Source organism: Coregonus clupeaformis, chromosome 14 (genome assembly GCF_020615455.1).
Source record: "Coregonus clupeaformis isolate EN_2021a chromosome 14, ASM2061545v1, whole genome shotgun sequence".
In the NCBI taxonomy this organism is placed as follows: Eukaryota; Metazoa; Chordata; class Actinopteri; order Salmoniformes; family Salmonidae; genus Coregonus; species Coregonus clupeaformis.
In genome coordinates this window covers 47,236,500-47,256,127 of record NC_059205.1, presented here as the reverse complement: position 1 = coordinate 47,256,127, position 19,628 = coordinate 47,236,500, and the positions used below count along the sequence as shown (strand labels likewise).

At 42.6% G+C, this 19,628-nt stretch overlaps 1 protein-coding gene across 1 annotated transcript; it reads left to right on the top strand.

Moving 5' to 3' along the window:
* The first annotated feature begins 8,591 nt into the window (after positions 1-8,591).
* On the top strand, positions 8,592-15,593 carry ptgs2a (prostaglandin-endoperoxide synthase 2a). Its single transcript, XM_041895846.2, has 9 exons — positions 8,592-8,792; positions 9,015-9,131; positions 9,254-9,397; positions 9,622-9,765; positions 10,019-10,200; positions 10,334-10,664; positions 10,933-11,219; positions 11,470-11,617; positions 14,442-15,593. Exons 1-9 carry the CDS (start codon positions 8,732-8,734, stop codon positions 14,849-14,851), a joined length of 1,824 nt encoding a protein of 607 aa, XP_041751780.1. The 5' UTR covers positions 8,592-8,731; the 3' UTR covers positions 14,852-15,593.
* The last annotated feature ends 4,035 nt before the right edge of the window (positions 15,594-19,628 follow it).

Here is a 19,628-nt window from a genome sequence, read left to right as displayed (position 1 = left end):
CGTAGGCTTGGTGCGGGGAGCAGGAACAGGCCGGGCCGGGCTGGCGACGCGCACCGTAGGCTTGGTGCGGGGAGCAGGAACAGGCCGGACCGGGCTGGCGACGCGCACCATTTGCCTGGTGCGGGGAGCAGGAACAGGACGGGCCGGGCTGGCGACGCGCACCATCGGCCTGGTGCGGGGAGCAGGAACAGGCCGGACCGTACTGGGGACACACACCACTGGCCCTACGCAGGGATATGGAACGGGCCGGACCGGACTGGTAACACACCCCAGTACCTCTCGCCGTGCCTCTACACCTTCCTTCCCCTCTTCGACCAGTGGCCCCCGTAACCTGGCGGCCTCCTCTGCCAACCCGCTGGGCCGCTCTGTCGCGGTCTCCTGCTGCCCCGTCGTCCACGGCGTTAGCCCCCCCCTAAAAATGTTATGGGCTTCACTCCTACCCGTGGACCAGGTCTCCATACTTCTCGCCAGCCTTTCGCCCTTCTGCTTCCACGTCAAGCCCCTCTCTTCCTCACCCGGCTTGACCCAGTCGAGGAGGCGCTGGATATCCGCTAGGGATTTCCCTGGCGATGGCTCCTGGACCCGCTGCTTGGTCCAGTTCTGGTGGGATCTTCTGTCACGATCGTCGTATGGAGTAGACCAATGCGCAGCGTTAGTTGCAAACATACTTTCTTTATTTAATGAATGCACGAACAAAACAACAAAACGAAAACGTGACGTCCTCGGTATAACACAACCGACACGGCAACAAACCAAAACGGAACAAGATCCCACAAACACAATGGGAAAACCGACAGTTTAAATATGGCTCCCAATCAGAGACAACCCGCAACAGCTGACACTCGTTGCCTCTGATTGGGAGCCACTCTGGCCAACATAGAAATACAACACTAGAACTACCACACAGAAAATAAACACATAGAAACTACACACCCTGGCTCAACATATAGAGTCCCCAGAACCAGAGTGTGACAGTGCGCTGAGACCGGTGGCTCAGTAGACCGGCGAATCAGAGTGCCGGAGGGGAGCAACGGGAGGAGACGTGACACCTGGATCTTTTATTTGTTCCAGGACTTTTCTTAAGCCTCAGCTGCTATTTCTTCCTCTCTCCTTCCTTCCAGTGGAGACAATTTCTTCTCCTCCTCCATTTCCTTTTCACCTGTCTTTGGTTCTGTCATCATCATCATCCGGCTTGAAGGACCATTGAAAGATTATTGGAATCTGTGTAGATAGCTGGACAGGTAGGATGACTGACAATAGTGAAGGTGAACAGATGGTCACGGGTTAGGTGACTGAGAGGAATGGAGGAGACTGAGGCAGGAATTCCTTTAACCACAAAGTGGTATATTTACTGGGGAATTTTTGCCTGACCTAATTAAAGCGCTCTGGCCCAGCTGCGCAAGTGGCCATGAATTAAAGGGTGATTCCACCAACTCCATGGGCCTTTTCTACAATAATCATTGACCAGATTACCCCGGATACCAGACTTCGATGAGTGATAACTCAGTTCTAGAATGTTGTCATTGATGAGAATGAATCTAAAAATCTATTAACATTCAGAATTGACTTTGTTTAGATATCCAGCCTGTATTGTAGTTTCATGACCAGAGACAAATCTTCAAAGGCACAGTATTTATTTATTCAGAGCGGTACATGCATTCACACAGTCTCGATTTATAAGATCCTTCCCACTACATGATTGATATGTCAAGTGATAAAATCCCAAGTTAGCAATTAAAAGTTTATGGAAAAACTGCACTTGTCCTCGTGAAAATTACAGTTTGTTAAATATTCTACAGCTGTAATGTCATCAATCAAATCAAACTTTATTTATATAGTACATTTCTTAGAACGAATACATTTCAAGGTGTTCAAAGTCATGAACTGAAAGCAGTGGAGGTTGCTGAGTAGAGGACGGCTCATAATAATGGCCGGAACGGAGCAAATGGAATGGCATCAAACACATGGAGACCATGTGCTTGATTTATTTGATACCATTCCACTGATTCAACTCCAGTCATTACCACGAGCCCGTCCTCCCCAGTTAAGGTGCCACCAACCTCCTGTGATTGAAAGGCATATGGCACTCGATTGCTCAGTTTGACCGGGCTGCCAGCTCTAGGAAGAGTCTTGGTGGTTCCAAACTTCTTCAATTTAAGAATGATGGAGGTCACTGTGTTCTTGGGGACCTTCAATGCTGCAGACATTTTTTGGTACCCTTCCCCAGATGTGTCCCTCGACACAATCCTGTCTCGGAGCTCTACGAACAATTCCTTTGACCTCATGGCTTGGTTTTTGCTCTGACATGCACTGTCAACAGTGGGACCTTATATAGACAGGTGTCTGCCTTTCCAAATCATGTCCAATCAATTGAATTTACCATAGGTGCTCCGCGTCCTCCTGGCCGTCCCCGGGGTCGGCGCGCTGCTCGAGCTGCGCGTCAAGGGGGGTACTGTCACGACTTCCGCCGAGGCTGCCTCCCCTCCTTGTTCGGGTAGGCTTCGGCGTTCATCGTCACCGGCTTACTAGCCACTGCCGCTCTATGTATCATCATTCCATTTGTCTTGTCTTGTCAATTACACACACCTGGTTCATATCCCCTCATTAGTCTGTGTATAAGTGTTCCCTCTGCCTCCTTGTCCTTGTGGGTGATTGTTTTATGTGAGTTGAGTGTAGCTCGGTGGAGCTACCCGTACCTTGTATTGCCGGGGTAGATTGTTCCCCTGTGCCTGTATTTTGTTGGAGCTACCCGTACCTTGTATTGCCGGGGTAGATTGTTCCCCTGTGCCTGTATTTTGTTGTCGCTATCCAGCGCAACTGTGTATGACGGAATAAACTCTGTATTCTGTGATTTACCCTCCTGCGCCTGACTCCTTCTAATCACACTCATCACATTGTGTCATGCACAAAGTAGATGTCTTAACCGATGTGCCAAAATTATAGTTTGTTAACAAGACATTTGTGGAGCGGTTAAAAAACAAGTTTTAATGACTCCAACCTAAGTGTATGTAAACTTCCGACTTCAACTGTATATCTATCTATCTATCTATATATATATATATATATATATATATATATATATATATATAGATAAATATTTGTTTTATATATATATATATATATATATACACACACACTACCGGTCAAAAGTTTTAGAACACCTACTCATTCAAGGGTTTTTCTTTATTTTTACTATTTTCTACATTGAAGAATAATAGTGAAGACATCAAAACCATGAAATAACACATATGGAATCATGTAGTAACCAAAAAAGTGTTAAACAAATCAAAATATTTTATATTTGAGATTCTTCAAATAGCCACCGTTTGCCTTGACAGCTTTGCACACTCTTGGCATTCTCTCAACCAGCTTCACCTGGAATGCTTTTCCAAAAATATTGAAGGAGTTCCCACATATGCTGAGCACTCGTTGGCTGCTTTTCCTTCACTCTGCGGTCCGACTCATCCCAAACCATCTCAATTTGGTTGAGGTTGGGGGATTGTGGAGGCCAGGTCATCTGATGCAGCACTCCATCACTCTGCTTCTTGGTAAAATAGCCCTTACACAGCCCGGAGGTGTGTTGGGTCATTGTCCTGTTGAAAAACAAATGATAGTCCCACTAAGCCCAAACCAGATGGGATGGCGTATCGCTGCAGAATGCTGTTGTAGCCATGCTGGTTAAGTGTGCCTTGAATTCCAAATAAATCACAGACAGTGTCACCAGCAAAGCACCCCCACACCATAACACCTCCTCCTCCATGCTTTACGGTGGGAAATACACGTGGAGATCATCCGTTCACCCACACCGCGTCTCAGAAAGACACGGCGGTTGGAACCAAAAATCTCCAACTTGGACACCAGACCAAAGGATACATTTCCACCAGTCTAATGTCCATTGCTCACGTTTCTTGTACCAAGCAAGTCTCTTCTTCTTATTGGTGTCCTGTAGTAGTGGTTTCTTTGCAGCAATTTGACCATGAAGGACTGATTCACACAGTCTCCTCTGAACAGTTGATTTTGAGATGGGTCTGTTACTCTGAAGCATTTATTTGGGCTGCAATTTCTGAGGCTGGTAACTCTAATGAACTTATCCTCTGCAGCAGAGGTAACTCTGGGTCTTCCATTCCTGTGGCAGTCCTCATGAGAGCCAGTTCCATCATAGCGACTGCAGTTGAAGAAACTTTAAAAGTTATTGACTTTTTCCGTATTGACTGAGCTTGATGTCTTAAAGTAATGATGGACTGTCGTTTCTCTTTGCTTATTTGAGCTGTTCTTGCCATAATATGGGCTATCTTCTGTATACCCCCCCACCTTGTCACAACACAACTGATCGGCTCAAACGCATTAAGAAGGAAAGAAATCCCACAAATGAACTTTTAAGAAGGCACACCTGTTAATTGAAATGCATTCCAGGTGACTACCTCATGAAGCTGGTTGAGAGAATGCCAAGTGTGCACAGCTGTCATCAAGGCAAAAGGTGGCTATTTGAAGAATCTCCCATATAAAATATATTTTGATTTGTTTAACACTTTTTTGGTTACTACATGATTCCATATGTGTTATTTAATAGTTTTGATGTCTTCACTATTATTCTACAATGTAGAAAATAGTTTAAAAAATTAAGAAAAACCCTTGAATGAGTAGGTGTTCTAAAACTTTTGACTGGTAGTGTATATATATATTTATTCACAAAAAAATATATGGGGGATTGGAAATGATGCAGACAATTACATTGACGGAAGCTACAATCTATCTACAATATTAAAGCTGATCTACCCCCTATTATAATAATAATAGCTCCTGTAAATCACTCTGGATAAAACTGTCTGCTAAATTATTTAAATGTGCATTTTCCTGTGTTTTGTATACAGTGAGTGTAAAAAACATTGAGTTGCACCCCCTTTTGCACTTAGAATAGCCTCAATTCGTTGGGGCATGGATTCTACGAGGAGCCGAAAGCATTCCACTGAAAAAATCAATTCGCAGATACTGTACACTGTTGTAATGAAGGGATGCACCTGATTGGCAATGATGTTCAGATATCCTGTGGCATTCAAATGTATCTCCACTTTTATCAAGGTGCCCAATGTGTCACATGAAAACAGACCCCACACCATCACACCTCCACCACCAGCCTGCAATGTTGACACGTGGCATGATGGATGCATGTACTCATGTGGTTTTCTCCATACCCTAGTCCTCCCATCAGCGTGAAACAGTCGGAACCGGGATTCATCAGACCAGAATTTGTTTTCTCTCAATTCTCCAGTGCCCAGTGTTTTTGTTCTATAGCCCACTGCATCCACAGTTTCTTGTTTTTTTCTGAAAGAAGTGGAACTCTGTAAGGTCGTTGGCTGCCATACATTTACATTTTTTACATTTTAGTAATTTAGCAGACGCTCTTATACAGAGCGATTTACAGGAGCAATTAGGGTTAAGTGCCTTGCTTAAGGGCACAGACAGATTTTTCACCTAGTCGGCTCGGGGATTAGAACCAGCGACCTTTCGGTTACTGGCACAACGCTTACCCACTAAGCTACCTGCCGCCATATACCCATTCGTGTCAAGGTACGACGAGAACTTTGGGCACCAATGTTGTACTGGACTGTCAGTTGACTAACTGTAGCCCGTCGTGTCAGCCTCCTTTGTCTTCTTTCATCAATGACCTGTTTTTGACCACTGGCCTGCGGTTAGCTGGATGTCCTTTGGGTGGTGGACCATTCTTGATACACATGGGAAACTGTTGAGCGTGAAAAAACCAGCAGAGTTACAGTTCTTGACACACTGAAACTGGTGCGCCTGGCACCTACTACCATACCCCGTTCAAAGGCACTTAACTCTTTTGTCTTGCCCATTCACTCTCTGAATGGCACACATACACAATCCATGTCTCAATTGTCTCAAGGCTTTAAAAAATCCTTCTTTAACCTGTCTCCTCACGTTCATCTACACTGATTGAAGTGGTGACATCAATAAGGGATCATAGCTTTCACCTGGATTCACCTGGTCAGTCTATGTCATGGAAAGAGCATGTTGTTTTGTACACTCACTATATATTTCCACACTATGAGGTTGGAATAATACTGTGAAATAGTGAAAATGATGATAATGCCCTTTTAGTGAAAGAGCTGTTTGTTTGGTGGGATGGAGTTTTGGCCTGCCTGGTGACAACACCAGGCGGAAAATGTGTTAACAGACCATTAAGAAAGAGAGTTTCAAACCTCTCTGTCAATTACAGCTACTTTTCAGTTTTCCCCTCCCCACTCAGACCAAAACCAGACAGTCCTTGCAAAATTCTTGCTTGAGAAATTGCTCTTTGCAAAGAAGCTATTTTTGTTTATTTTTGACCATTTTATTTGAAAACAGTAAGGTACTTAACTGTTACCCAGAAATGATTTGATATTGAGATAAAATGCTGCATTGGACCTTTAAGTCAGCTAGATCCAGGTTTCCCAAACTTGGTCCTGGGCCTGTTAGTGAGCATTTCTCCTTTGCCAAGATAATCCATCCACCTGACAGGTGTGGCATATCAAGAAGCTGATTAAACAGCAAGGTGCACCTTGTGCTGGGGACAATGAAAGGACACTCTACAATTTGCAGTTTTGTCACACAACACAATGCCACGGATGTCTCAAGTTTTGAGGGAGTGTGCAATTGGCATGCTGACTGCAGGAATGTCCACCAGATCTGTCACCCACACAACGCCATAAACATCATTTTAGAGAATTTGGCAGTATGCCCAACAGGCCTCACAACCGCAGACCACGTGTATGGCGTTGTGTGGGTGAGCGGTTTGCTGATGTTAATGTTGTGAACAGAATGCCCCAAGGTGGCGGTGGGGTTATGGTATGGGCAGTCATAAGCTACGGACAACTAACACAATTGCATTTTATCGATGACAATTTGAACACACAGAAAAACCATGACGAGATCTTGAGGCCCATTTTGAAACATTTTGAAAAGTTTTTTTAAGTTATCTGTAACCATCAGATGCATATCTTTATTCTTAGTCGTGTGAAATCCATAGATTAGGGCCTAATTTATTTATTTCAATTGACTGATTTCCTCATATTAACTCAGTAAAATCTTTGAAATTGTTGCATGTTGCGTTTATATTTTTGTTCAGTATAGATGAGCAAGCTCAATTAGTTCATATTTCACTCATAAACAGGTGTTACTAACTCTTGCAAATAAATATTCAAATAACTAAGAATAACATAACAACATAAAATAGGTTAGCTATTAAGGACGTAAAAGACAAATGACATAATCTTTTGTAACCTGGTCAGTCAGTCATTCTACTTTCATTCACTGTCCAGACAGTCGGTAATTACAACAGCATGACACATTTGGCCACATGTTGGCGCCAAATGACTATAGATTCTTCCCACCGTCCATCTATCGTCTGCACGAACAACGATCGGCTTAATTGACTGGTAATTGCTTTGGAAGACTGTCCCTATACGCTCCGATGAAGGTCGACCGACCGAAAGCTTTAGCTTTTTGTAAGAAATTAGCATCTGGCAAGAAGTGTGCTGAGACGTTTTCCTGTTTTTCCACTGAAGATTGATAACAAAACTGAACTAAACACAGCCTACAGCCTACACTGTTGCACCTAGTATCCAATGTTATTTGAGACAGTATACTGCACTAAAGAATGTTATATAGGAATATGTATTATTTTTGCAAAAGTTATGGCACACAATACGTCCTTTTATTACAGTAAATCATTACATTTGTCAGTGATCAATTGGATATCACATCCCCCCCAAAAATGTATAATGCATCATAATCATTCATTATTATATTGTTTTATGGTTATTATATATATATATATATATACAGTGGGGAGAACAAGTATTTGATACACTGCCGATTTTGCAGGTTTTCCTACTTACAAAGCATGTAGAGGTCTGTAATTTTTATCATAGGTACACTTCAACTGTGAGAGACGGAATCTAAAACAAAAATCCAGAAAATCACATTGTATGATTTTTAAGTAATTAATTTGCATTTTATTGCATGACATAAGTATTTGATACATCAGAAAAGCATAACTTAATATTTGGTACAGAAACCTTTGTTTTCAATTACAGAGATCATACGTTTCCTGTAGGTCTTGACCAGGTTTGCACACACTGCAGCAGGGATTTTGGCCCACTCCTCCATACAGACCTTCTCCAGATCCTTCAGGTTTTGGGGCTGTCGCTGGGCAATACGGACTTTCAGCTCCCTACAAAGATTTTCTATTGAGTTCAGGTCTGGAGACTGGCAAGCCACTCCAGGACCTTGAGATGCTTCTTACGGAGCCACTCCTTAGTTGCCCTGGCTGTGTGTTTCGGGTCGTTGTCATGCTGGAAGACTACGATCAAAAACATTTGCATCTGACTGGAAGTGTTCCGAAACTTTTTCCTGTTTTTCCCGTTTTTTATTTTGCCTCCAGCACCTTCACTAATAGATTTTGGATGTGCGGTAGCTTCTTCCTGTTATCACTCTTCCATTAGGAAGATGATTGGTCAAATGTTTCCGCTCCTGTCTGGTCCTGTCTGGTCCTGGCCGGTTCCGCTGAAATTAGGAGTGTAATAGTTTGCGTAAGAGCTTGGAATGGGCGTCGTACATAAATATGGAGCGGGCATCTATGAATTTCAGAATCACTGTCACCAGGTGTGAGCAGTAGTCGGCTGGAACTTGACATTTTACACCGGATTGCGATTCAATAAAATCTTTCGGAATGAATAAAGTAATCTGCGTTATTTTGCTCTCTACGGTGTGGATCTATTTCTGCGAAGGAGGTGAGTATATTTATTTTGATACTCTTATAAATATATTCTTTTGTGAAAATATTGTATTTGGCTTATTAATAATAGTTTATCATTATACTTTTACATACGTTTTTTTCGATTTATATGAATTGATTTGATAAATATTCGAATGTTTGTTATGGAAAATAATAGATGAGTGGATACAATAATATAACTTTGTATAGCCTTCTAAATGTTGCAATATCTTTTCAGTGGACCCTTGCTGTGCACAACCATGTGAAAATAGGGGCTTCTGTAATTCAAAAGGCTTCGACGACTATGAGTGTGAATGCACAAGAACTGGATATTATGGAAAGAACTGCACAACTCGTAAGTTTTTTTTTGTTTTTGGACATCTAATACAAATTCCATCGATATTATGTATATCATTATTCACAAGGAGTATTCGATATATTTCTTATAAATATGTCCCACTTCTCTCCACTCTGCAGCTGAATTCCTAACATGGATAAAGATATCATTGAAACCAGCTCCGAACACTGTGCACTACTTCCTTACACACTACAAATGGGTGTGGAATGTCATCAACAAGATCACTTTTGTGAGAAATGCTATCATGAGCTATGTCTTGACATGTAGGTTGAAATAATATCACATTTTTGATAGTTCATGAATGAAAGACAGTTGAGTCCATTTATTATTTGGATATACCTGTATGATATTTACTGATATGGGAAGGATGGAGATAAATAAATTAAGGAAATATGAGTAAGTCTTACATTAAATGTAACAGATTACATCATTAGCTCAGCTTCTGAACAAATTAGATAATGTTGCTCTTTGCCTCTCTATTTAATAGCCCGCTCACATTTGGTGGACAGCCCACCGACTTACAATGCTGATTATGGCTACAAGAGCTGGGAGGCTTACTCCAACCTGTCTTACTATACACGGACCCTTCCTCCATTGCCAAAGGGCTGTCCTACACCTATGGGAACTGCAGGTGAGTGAGCTCCCGCCTAACCAGTCTTTTGGAATTCCTTATCTGAGACCATGGAAGCCTTAGAAATTCACTTCAGACCGGTTTCTAAAACATTCCCACCAGTCAAAAGTCACAGCCTTCTAAAGTTTCCAAGACGAGACTGAACAATATGGCAGTTGAATGAACATATTAAAACTGTCGTTAGTAACCGAATAAATATTTTGTTGAGGTAGGACCCCAAGTATTTTGCTAACATCGCTCCTTCTCCTCATAGGAAGAGCCGTGCTTCCAGATGCCAAGCTTGTGGTGGAGAAGGTTATGTTGAGGAAGCGGTTCATTCCGGATCCTCAGGGTTCCAATCTCATGTTCGCCTTCTTCGCCCAGCACTTCACCCACCAGTTCTTCAAATCAGACTTCAAGAAAGGACCAGCTTTCACCAAAGCCTTGGGTCATGGCGTAAGTCTAATTTACAATACATGACAAATAGTGGCTCAGTCACATGAAAATATGTTCCCATTGTGTGTCATAGTTGACTTTATCTTAGGCTTGGAGTGTATGATTGGACTCACTCTTTACCTCTGTGTTTCAGGTGGACTTACACCATGTCTATGGAGACACTCTGGAGAGACAGCACAAGCTGAGGCAGTTCAAGGATGGCAAACTGAAGTATCAGGTTGTGAATGGCGAGGTCTACCCCCCATTGGTAAGGGAGGTTGGGGTAGAGATGCACTATCCACCCCTCGTGCCCGAGGAGCACCGCTTCGCTGTGGGCCACGAGCATTTTGGCCTGGTCCCCGGCCTCATGATGTATGCCACCATCTGGCTGAGAGAGCACAACCGCGTCTGTGACGTCATGAGGCAGGAGCATCCCGAATGGGACGACGAACGGATTTTCCAGACCACACGCCTCATCCTAATTGGTGAGTTACCAGTAATAAAACTGGACACGACTACTGTGTATACTGTACTGTCTTAGACCCTTCAGGTCCTTATGATGGGAATCATATATGATCAAAGTGAGGCAATGTTTGAGAGTGTTTTATAAACCGTACAATGCATACAAATTAAGACAGCTCTGTGTAAAACAGATCAAAAAACTAAATTTGGTGGGTGTCAGGTATTTATAGAGCAATATCTCACCAATCTTATCTCATGCAGTCCCTTCCTTCCTTCCTTCCTTCTTTGCAGGCGAGACCATAAAGATCGTGATCGAGGACTACGTCCAGCACCTGAGCGGCTACCACTTCCAACTCAAGTTCGACCCGGAGCTCCTGTTCAACCAGCGCTTCCAGTACCAGAACCGTATAGCAGCTGAGTTCAATACCCTGTACCACTGGCACCCACTGATGCCTGACACCTTCAACATCGAGGGCCGCGTCTACACCTACCCCCAGTTTGTCTTCAACAACTCCCTGGTCACAGAGCACGGCATCAACAACCTGGTGGAGTCCTTCACCAAGCAGATCGCTGGAAGGGTGGGTTGTCTAGTGTACATTGGGGTCCTATGGGGAGTAGTGGGAATGGGGGGGACACTCGATGCTGGAACATCCTTACAGCAATAGTATTTAATTGAGGCCTAAATGACAACTGTTTTGTCACAAGTAAACGGGAATCTCAGTATAAATCCAATGTCAAATGTTAGGCATGGTAGTCCTTTCTAAGTGAACAATTCCCCAACTCCTGATACAGCTCCACCAATTAATCTTGATTCCTCTTGGTTCCCAGGTAGCTGGTGGGCGTAACCTGCCTCCTGCAGTAGTGGGCGTGGCAGCTAAGGCCCTGGAGCACAGCAGAGACATGCGTTACCAGTCCCTCAACGCCTACAGGAAACGCTTCAGCATGAGGGCCTACTCCTCGTTCGAGGACCTCACAGGTGAGAAACAACATAGTGTGAGACACACATAATCTTAAAGGGATAGTTCGGGATTTTGGCATTGAAGCCCTGTATCTATTTCCCCAGAGTCACATGAACGAATCTGTGGATACCATTTTCCAGAGACATAAAAATGGTATCCATGAGTTCATCTGACTCTGGGAAAATAGATAAAGGCCTTAATTGCCAAAATCCTGAACTATCCCTTTAATATTGCTATTTATTTATCCTCAATCTAACTAGGTGAAAGGTTTAATTTAGTAAGCACAGGTGCATGGCAACTGAAGTAGTCCCTGGATAAAGCGATAGGATTGGTTCAGTCAGGCCCAGCTGTTTTGTTATTGGCATGGTTACCACCTCCATGACAGCTGCTGATATAGAGGGTGGGCAGGGAGTGGCTGTTGCCTATTATACCCTGAAGGTGTATTATTAAAGTCTGCACATGTAATCTTCAATGTATAATTACATACATTTACATTTTAGTCATTTAGCAGACGCTCTTATCCAGAGCGACTTACAGTTTAGTGAATACAATTTTTTTTTTATACTGGCCCCCCGTGGGAATCGAACCCACAACCCTGGCGTTGCAAACGCCATGCTCTATCAACTGAGCTACATCCCTGCCGGCCATTCCCTCCCCTACCCTGGACGACGCTGGGCCAATTGTGCGCCGCCCATGAGTCTCCCGGTCACGGCCGGCTGCGACAGAGCCTGGATTCGAACCAGGATCTAGTGGCCCAGTTAGCGCTGCGATGCAGTGCCTTAGACCACTGCGCCACTCAGGAGACATACACATTTATACTCTCACATGAGATTCACACAAGGTTCCAGTGTACGTTGTCTATACTTGCGTCATTGAGTTCCTATAAAGACCAAAACACAGACTTGTCATAGCATGCAGCTTCCCACTGGGCACACACAGGTTGAATCAAAGTTTCAATGAAATTACGTTGAACCAATGTGGAATAGATGTTGAATTGACGTCTGTGCCCAGTGGGTTGTTCGTTTACTTTTCTTTTGTGAGTGGAGGATTTAATAGACGTGTGTGACTAGTAATGACTTATATACAGTGAGGGAAAAAAGTATTTGATCCCCTGCTGATTTTGTACGTTTGCCCACTGACAAAGAAATGATCAGTCTATAATTTTAATGGTAGGTTTATTTGAACAGTGAGAGACAGAATAACAACAAAAAAATCCAGAAACACGCTTGTCAAAAATGTTATAAATTGATTTGCATTTTAATGAGGGAAATAAGTATTTGACCCCTCTGCAAAACATGACTTAGTACTTGGTGGCAAAACCCTTGTTGGCAATCACAGAGGTCAGACGTTTCTTGTAGTTGGCCACCAGGTTTGCACACATCTCAGGAGGGATTTTGTCCCACTCCTCTTTGCAGATCTTCTCCAAGTCATTAAGGTTTCGAGGCTGACGTTTGGCAACTCGAACCTTCAGCTCCCTCCACAGATTTTCTATGGGATTAAGGTCTGGAGACTGGCTAGGCCACTCCAGGACCTTAATGTGCCTCTTCTTGAGCCACTCCTTTGTTGCCTTGGCCGTGTGTTTTCGGTCATTGTCATGCTGGAATATCCATCCACGACCCATTTTCAATGCACTGGCTGAGGGAAGGAGGTTCTCACCCAAGATTTGATGGTACATGGCCCTGTCCATTGTCCCTTTGATGCAGTGAAGTTGTCCTGTCCCCTTAGCAGAAAAACACCCCCAAAGTATAATGTTTCCACCTCCATGTGTGACGGTGGGGATGGTGTTCTTGGGGTCATAGGCAGCATTCCTCCTCCTCCAAACATGGCGAGTTGAGTTGATGCCAAAGAGCTCAATTTTGGTCTCATCTGACCACAATACTTTCACCCAGTTCTCCTCTGAATCATTCAGATGTTCATTGGCAAACTTCAGACGGGCATGTATATGTGCTTTCTTGAGCAGGGGGACCTTGCGGGCGCTGCAGGATTTCAGTCCTTCACGGCGTAGTGTGTTACCAATTGTTTCCTTGGTGACTATGGTCCCAGCTGCCTTGAGATCATTGACAAGATCCTCCCGTGTAGTTCTGGGCTGATTCCTCACCGTTCTCATGATCATTGCAACTCTACGAGGTGAGATTTTGCATGGAGCCCCAGGCCGAGGGAGATTGACAGTTCATTTGTGTTTCTTCCATTTGCGAATAATCGCACCAACTGTTGTCACCTTCTCACCAAGCTGCTTGGCGATGGTCTTGTAGCCCATTCCAGCCTTGTGTAGGTCTACAATCTTGTCCCTTACATCCTTGGAGAGCTCTTTGGTCTTGGCCATGGTGGAGAGTTCTGATTGATTGATTGCTTCTGTGGACAGGCGTCTTTTATACAGGTACCAAGCTGAGATTAGGAGCACTCCCTTTAAGAGTGTTCTCCTAATCTCAACTCGTTACCTGTATAAAAGACACCTGGGAGCCAGAAATCTTTCTGATTGAGAGGGGGTCAAATACTTATTTCCCTCATTAAAATGCAAATCAATTTATAACATTTTTGACATGCATTTTTCTGGATTTCTTTGTTGTTATTCTGTCTCTCACTGTTCAAATAAATCTACCATTAAAATTATAGACTGATAATTTCTTTGTCAGTGGTCAAACGTACAAAATCAGCAGGGGATCAAATACTTTTTTCCCTCACTGTATACGCTAGATGACTGATAGTGCCAATATGGCCGACTGGTGGCTTCAAAGCCTTACAATGGCCAATACATAGCATCAGCAATCCAGGGTTTATATACACAATTGGTGACTAGCAGGCTAGATTTATTAACCCTTCGTTGTTCTGTGGGTGTTGCAGGAGAGACAGAGCTGGCGGCAGAGCTGGAGAGTCTATATGGGGAAGTGGATGCTGTGGAGCTGTACCCAGGCCTTCTCGTGGAGCGCCCCAGACCTAACTCTGTCTTCGGGGAGACTATGATCGAAATGGGCTCCCCCTACTCCCTGAAAGGTCTCCTGGGAAACCCCATTTGCTCGCCGGAATACTGGATGCCCAGCACGTTCGGAGGGAGTGCGGGATTTGACATCGTCAACACTGCTTCATTGAAGAGGCTGGTGTGCAGCAATGTCAAGGGTCCTTGTCCCATGGTGTCTTTTCAAGTGCCAGATATTTTTAGAGTGTTTGAGCACGCGTCAGCCAACGCAAGCGAGACACACCCGAGTGACGTTAACCCAGGTGTTCTGCTGAAAGAAAGGACTTCAGAGCTTTAAAGAACTAAAGCAATAGGTTTTATTCAAATACACTTAGCACTGTCTAGTGTTCTAAAGTTGCTCTCATTTTAGGTTGTTTTGCTTTATTTAAGATTTTGTTGTGATATTTGTGAGCAAAAATGCTTGATTTTGCTGCAGCCATTATGACATTTAGCACAGCAATATGCAATGATTTTGTCCAATTTGTTGCGAAACTGCGCTGACGAGTGAGCACATTTATTGACGTTTGGCTTGATTGAACCATATTATGCGGTAAATGTGCAGTGATTAGTTGAAATTGCCAGCCCTCTTTTTGTACTGCAGTGATGGGTAATTTGTACGCGATAATATTTCGATGATTTGACTGTTTTATGCGGAACTGTGTGGTGATTGGTCAAATTTGCTAGTCCTTGCATAATATGCAGGGAATTGTTGATTTAAAATATTATAATTTGCCATCACGGAATCCTCAAGGGACTTTTTTAGTTATTTATTGTTGATTAATTTATGTATTTAATATTTATTACTGTATTGTTGATTATTGAGTTGTGATTAAGTTATTTAGTCATGATTATGTTTTTAAATATGAAAACCTGTTACTAATGTGTAATGCTTAACATGAACAAAAGTAAGTTAGTTTTCTCTGTATACACTGTGAAACTTGAAGGAGTTACATTGGGCGGCAGGTTGCTTAGCGGTTAAGAGCGTTGGGCCAGTAACCGAAAGGTCGCTGGTTCGAGTCCCTGAGCTAGCAAGGTGGAAAAATCTGTCGTTCTTCTGCCCTTGAGCAAGGCAGTTAACCCCCAACAACAACTTCTCGCCGTTGATGTGGATGTCGATTAAGGCAGCCCCCCGCACCTCTCTGATTCAGAGGGGTTGGGTTAAATGCGGAAGACATTTCAGTTGAATGCATTCAGTTGTGCAACTGTACTAGGTATCCCCTTGCTTGAAGCAAAGACCTATCAGAAATACTTGTATGTTGTTTAGTCTCTGTCTAGAACTTGAACTACTGCATGGAAAATCAGCTGGGGTGTATTTGTCAGTCTTTTTTTTTTTGGTCAAATATAATGTTATTGCAAATGGATGAAGTGAATATTTGTGAGACTGTATTATGACAGAGTGACATGAATGAATGCAAATGAATCACACTAATAAAATTATTGATAAATTGATTGTCTTTTAATGTTTTATTAAGTGCCATACCATTTTTATTGGAATGTAAATTGTGACTTTTACAACAACAAAGTGGACACCCTGCCCCTGTTTTTGGTAAACAGCTGAGGGATGGGGCTGGAGAAATATGACCACTCTTAAATTCATAGACAGAGCTATGGATGCAAGGACTGACCAGCCATGAGTTCAAAATTATAGTTTTAACCAGTGTTTGTTTACAATTACATTCTTAAACAATGGAACAAATAAACCCACTTACAGTATATTTCGGGTTTTGATGAGGTATGGCAATTGAACTAAGCTTATGAGGAATTTATAAGTTATATTCTTCAAGAAACAATTGGTACATATCATTAATAAAAAATTCAAAAAATTGACGTAGGAAACACAGATTGCCCCTTTAACATGGTTGCATATAAAACATAATTCATCCATCTGCCCGTGAATAAAACACAAGTTAAATTCCAATCTTACTGATTTGACATTGCATTTATTATAGTGCTTTATTTATTAAGAGCCATTAGTCTTTCTGGGCTAATATTCTTGGGATTGTAGACACAACACTATACAATAAAAAGCAATACAATAGAAAAAAATCAACATTGTAATGAGTGGGTTTACCCCACATCATACATACAGACTCATCTCATACCCAGATTACTCTAATGAAACTAGTTAGAAGGATGCTGTTGCTTAATAGATGTAGAAGGGAACAGAGAACATAATTTTTCACTTTAATGTAGTCTGTCATTCTTACTCATTTCAAACATTAATTTACTCATACAGGGATTGACATTAAAGTCTGAAAGGCATTTGCCCATCTGACAAGTCAGGAGTATTTTTTTGGTTGGCTGAAGATCATGATCGCTTGTCCAAAAATGTAAAATCCTTTTTACAGGCAGAAGTGCCATATATTGCCTGGCGTTCAGCTATACATAGGGGAGGAATCAGAAAGATCCGTACTGGATCAGTACTGGCTCAACTTGCATGATTGCCATAAATTGTCTGTCTTTCACTTAAACAATTGGGAGGAACCAGAAAGATATGTTTTAGGTTACTGGAATTCTTTGCAGTTTGGCTGTTTTAACTATAATTGTTTTTATCACCGGCCAAATGGGGCAATTTCAGAGCAGGCTCAAATGCTCAGTTGACTTGCCCCAGCCAATAGGGCAACACTTAATGTCAATCCCTGCTTACACCAGTATCTCCTAATGCAACTTAGGTTCTAGCTTATGAAGTTTTGGCTCAGCCACTGAGACTGGGTGCCAACAGTTGGACAAAGGAAATGAATACACAGCCATATGCCAAGTTAAATAGTGTGAGCAGCCAGGATGGAAAATGGGAACAATCCAAATCCATTAGCAACAAGGACTTCACTATAATCGTGAGAATTTTATATGGGAATATATGGGCATTTTATTTAATTTGTATTACTATGATATTGGTCAAATGCAGGTAAAGGTTTTGCGGATTTTTTTGCTATGTTATGGTATGAAACCAAGTCTATCAATCATGATAGGTCTATTTATTGTGCTTGAAACCCATCACAGTGCTAGATGCTTGTAAATCAAAGCATTAGAATCACAATACTGGCATGAGAAATAATGTCAGTACTGAAGATGTCTTGAAAGTTAAGGAGCCTGTAGTAATTTTAGAAGGGGAAAGAAATGTGTAGGCGTAACAGTAGCATGGGTGCAAGATCTGCTTGTACTCTTGCCAACTCCATTGCTGTCATTAACATGACAGTTCCATAAGGAGTTATCAAAAGAGAAACAAACTGGCACCCAGGCTAGCTTAATGGTAGTTTGTACACAACATGCTATAAAAATATGTATTGTGAGGATATACTGTATGCATTGTGACGTAGGCCTAAAGCCTTGCTTACCTGTCACACATTAAGTCACAATGCCCAACTTTCTGGGTATACAAAGAGCAGAACATAGTGTGTTTAATATATTGTCTATGGTATCACCTGATTTGCCCAATTAGTGCTTGCTTTGCGTAATTAGTGCTTGGTTTGTGGATGGTTTTGGATCATGAATTCTCTGCTGACTCAACTGGGAGGCTGTAGACTGCTGCCAGCTATTTGTGTGGGCAGCTCAACCTGGTCTCAGAGCATTTCATATTATTCTGTACTTAAATCCGAGATTCTTTTTTTAGTAGGATATGTTACGTTTCGTATGGTATGTATTAATTTATGGATGTCCATCACCCATTTTGTATGATATGTTACGAATTGCAATTTGTATTATATGTTACAAATTTGCAAAATGTATGATATGTTACGAATTCTAGCAAGGTGGCTAACATTAGCTAGCTTGCTAATGTTAGCTAGGCTAGGGTTTAGGGTTAGGGTTAAGGTTAGGGTTAAGTTTAGGAGTTTGGTTAAAGGGTTATGGTTAGGGTTAGGGGAAGACTTAGTTAAAGGGGTTAAGGTTAGGGTTAATGGAAGGGTTAGCTAAAAGGGTTAAGGTTAGGGTTAGGGGAAGGGTTAACTAACACACTAAGTAGTTGCTGATCCTGGTTCGAATCCAGGCTCTGTCGTAGCCGGCCGCGACCGGGAGACCCATGGGGCGGCGCACAATTGGCCCAGCGTCGTCCAGGGTAGGGGAGGGAATGGCCGGCAGGGATGTAGCTCAGTTGGTAGAGCATGGCGTTTGCAACGCCAGGGTTGTGGGTTCGATTCCCATGGGGGGCCAGTGTGAAAAAAAAAAAAATGTATGCACTAACTGTAAGTCGCTCTGGATAAGAGCGTCTGCTAAATGACTAAAATGTAAAATGTTGCAAAGAAGCTAAAAAGTAGTAAATAGTTGAAAAGTTGCTAATTAACTAAAATGCTAATGTTTTCCATGATGAGATTCGAATTCGCAACATTCGGGTTGCTAAACGTTCACGTTATATGCCCACCCATCCACCCCGACAAACCACCCTACTTTCATTTTGCCTAAAGTAACCATACCAAAAGTAACATATCATACTAATTTGAGCGTCCCGGATTTTCATTTACTATGTTACGTCTAGTCTATGAGACCAGGCTGGGCAGCTGCAGCCACCAATGGTTACTTCTACTATCAGAAGACCCAGACGGCCACCAGACCCAAGGAAGAGGTCCAGGTGATTTACAATGAGAAAGGTAAGCTGAAGTCAGTGAATGTGCAGCAGATAAACATTTAATTTTCAAAGGTTGATCTTTACAACTAGAAATTGTTTGGGTCAAATTAGATAATGTAGCTATGGGAAGACTTGAGAGTTCTCTCACAACCAATTAAATTAACTAAACCATGTTTTTAGCTGTGACCCTGACCAATCACAAGGGACTGGCTGTGGCCTGTCTGTGGGTCAACACAGACCTAGGTCAACTAGACCAACAGGAGCCTCCCTCTGCTGTCATCCCAGAGGTAAGTCTTCACACCAGGAGAGAAGTATGGCACCTTCTAGTCTAGAAATATCAATGTTAGTAGACACTCATCCATAATTCCTTATATGGTATGTCCTTTCAGTGTTCCAGGAGGTGGCTTCGCAGGTGGACCGCTGTTGCCATGGCGGTACAGTCCCCTGTACTGTGGACAGGTGCTGCCATGGCAATACAGTCCCCTGTATTATGGGCCTGTGGTGAAGAAGGTAA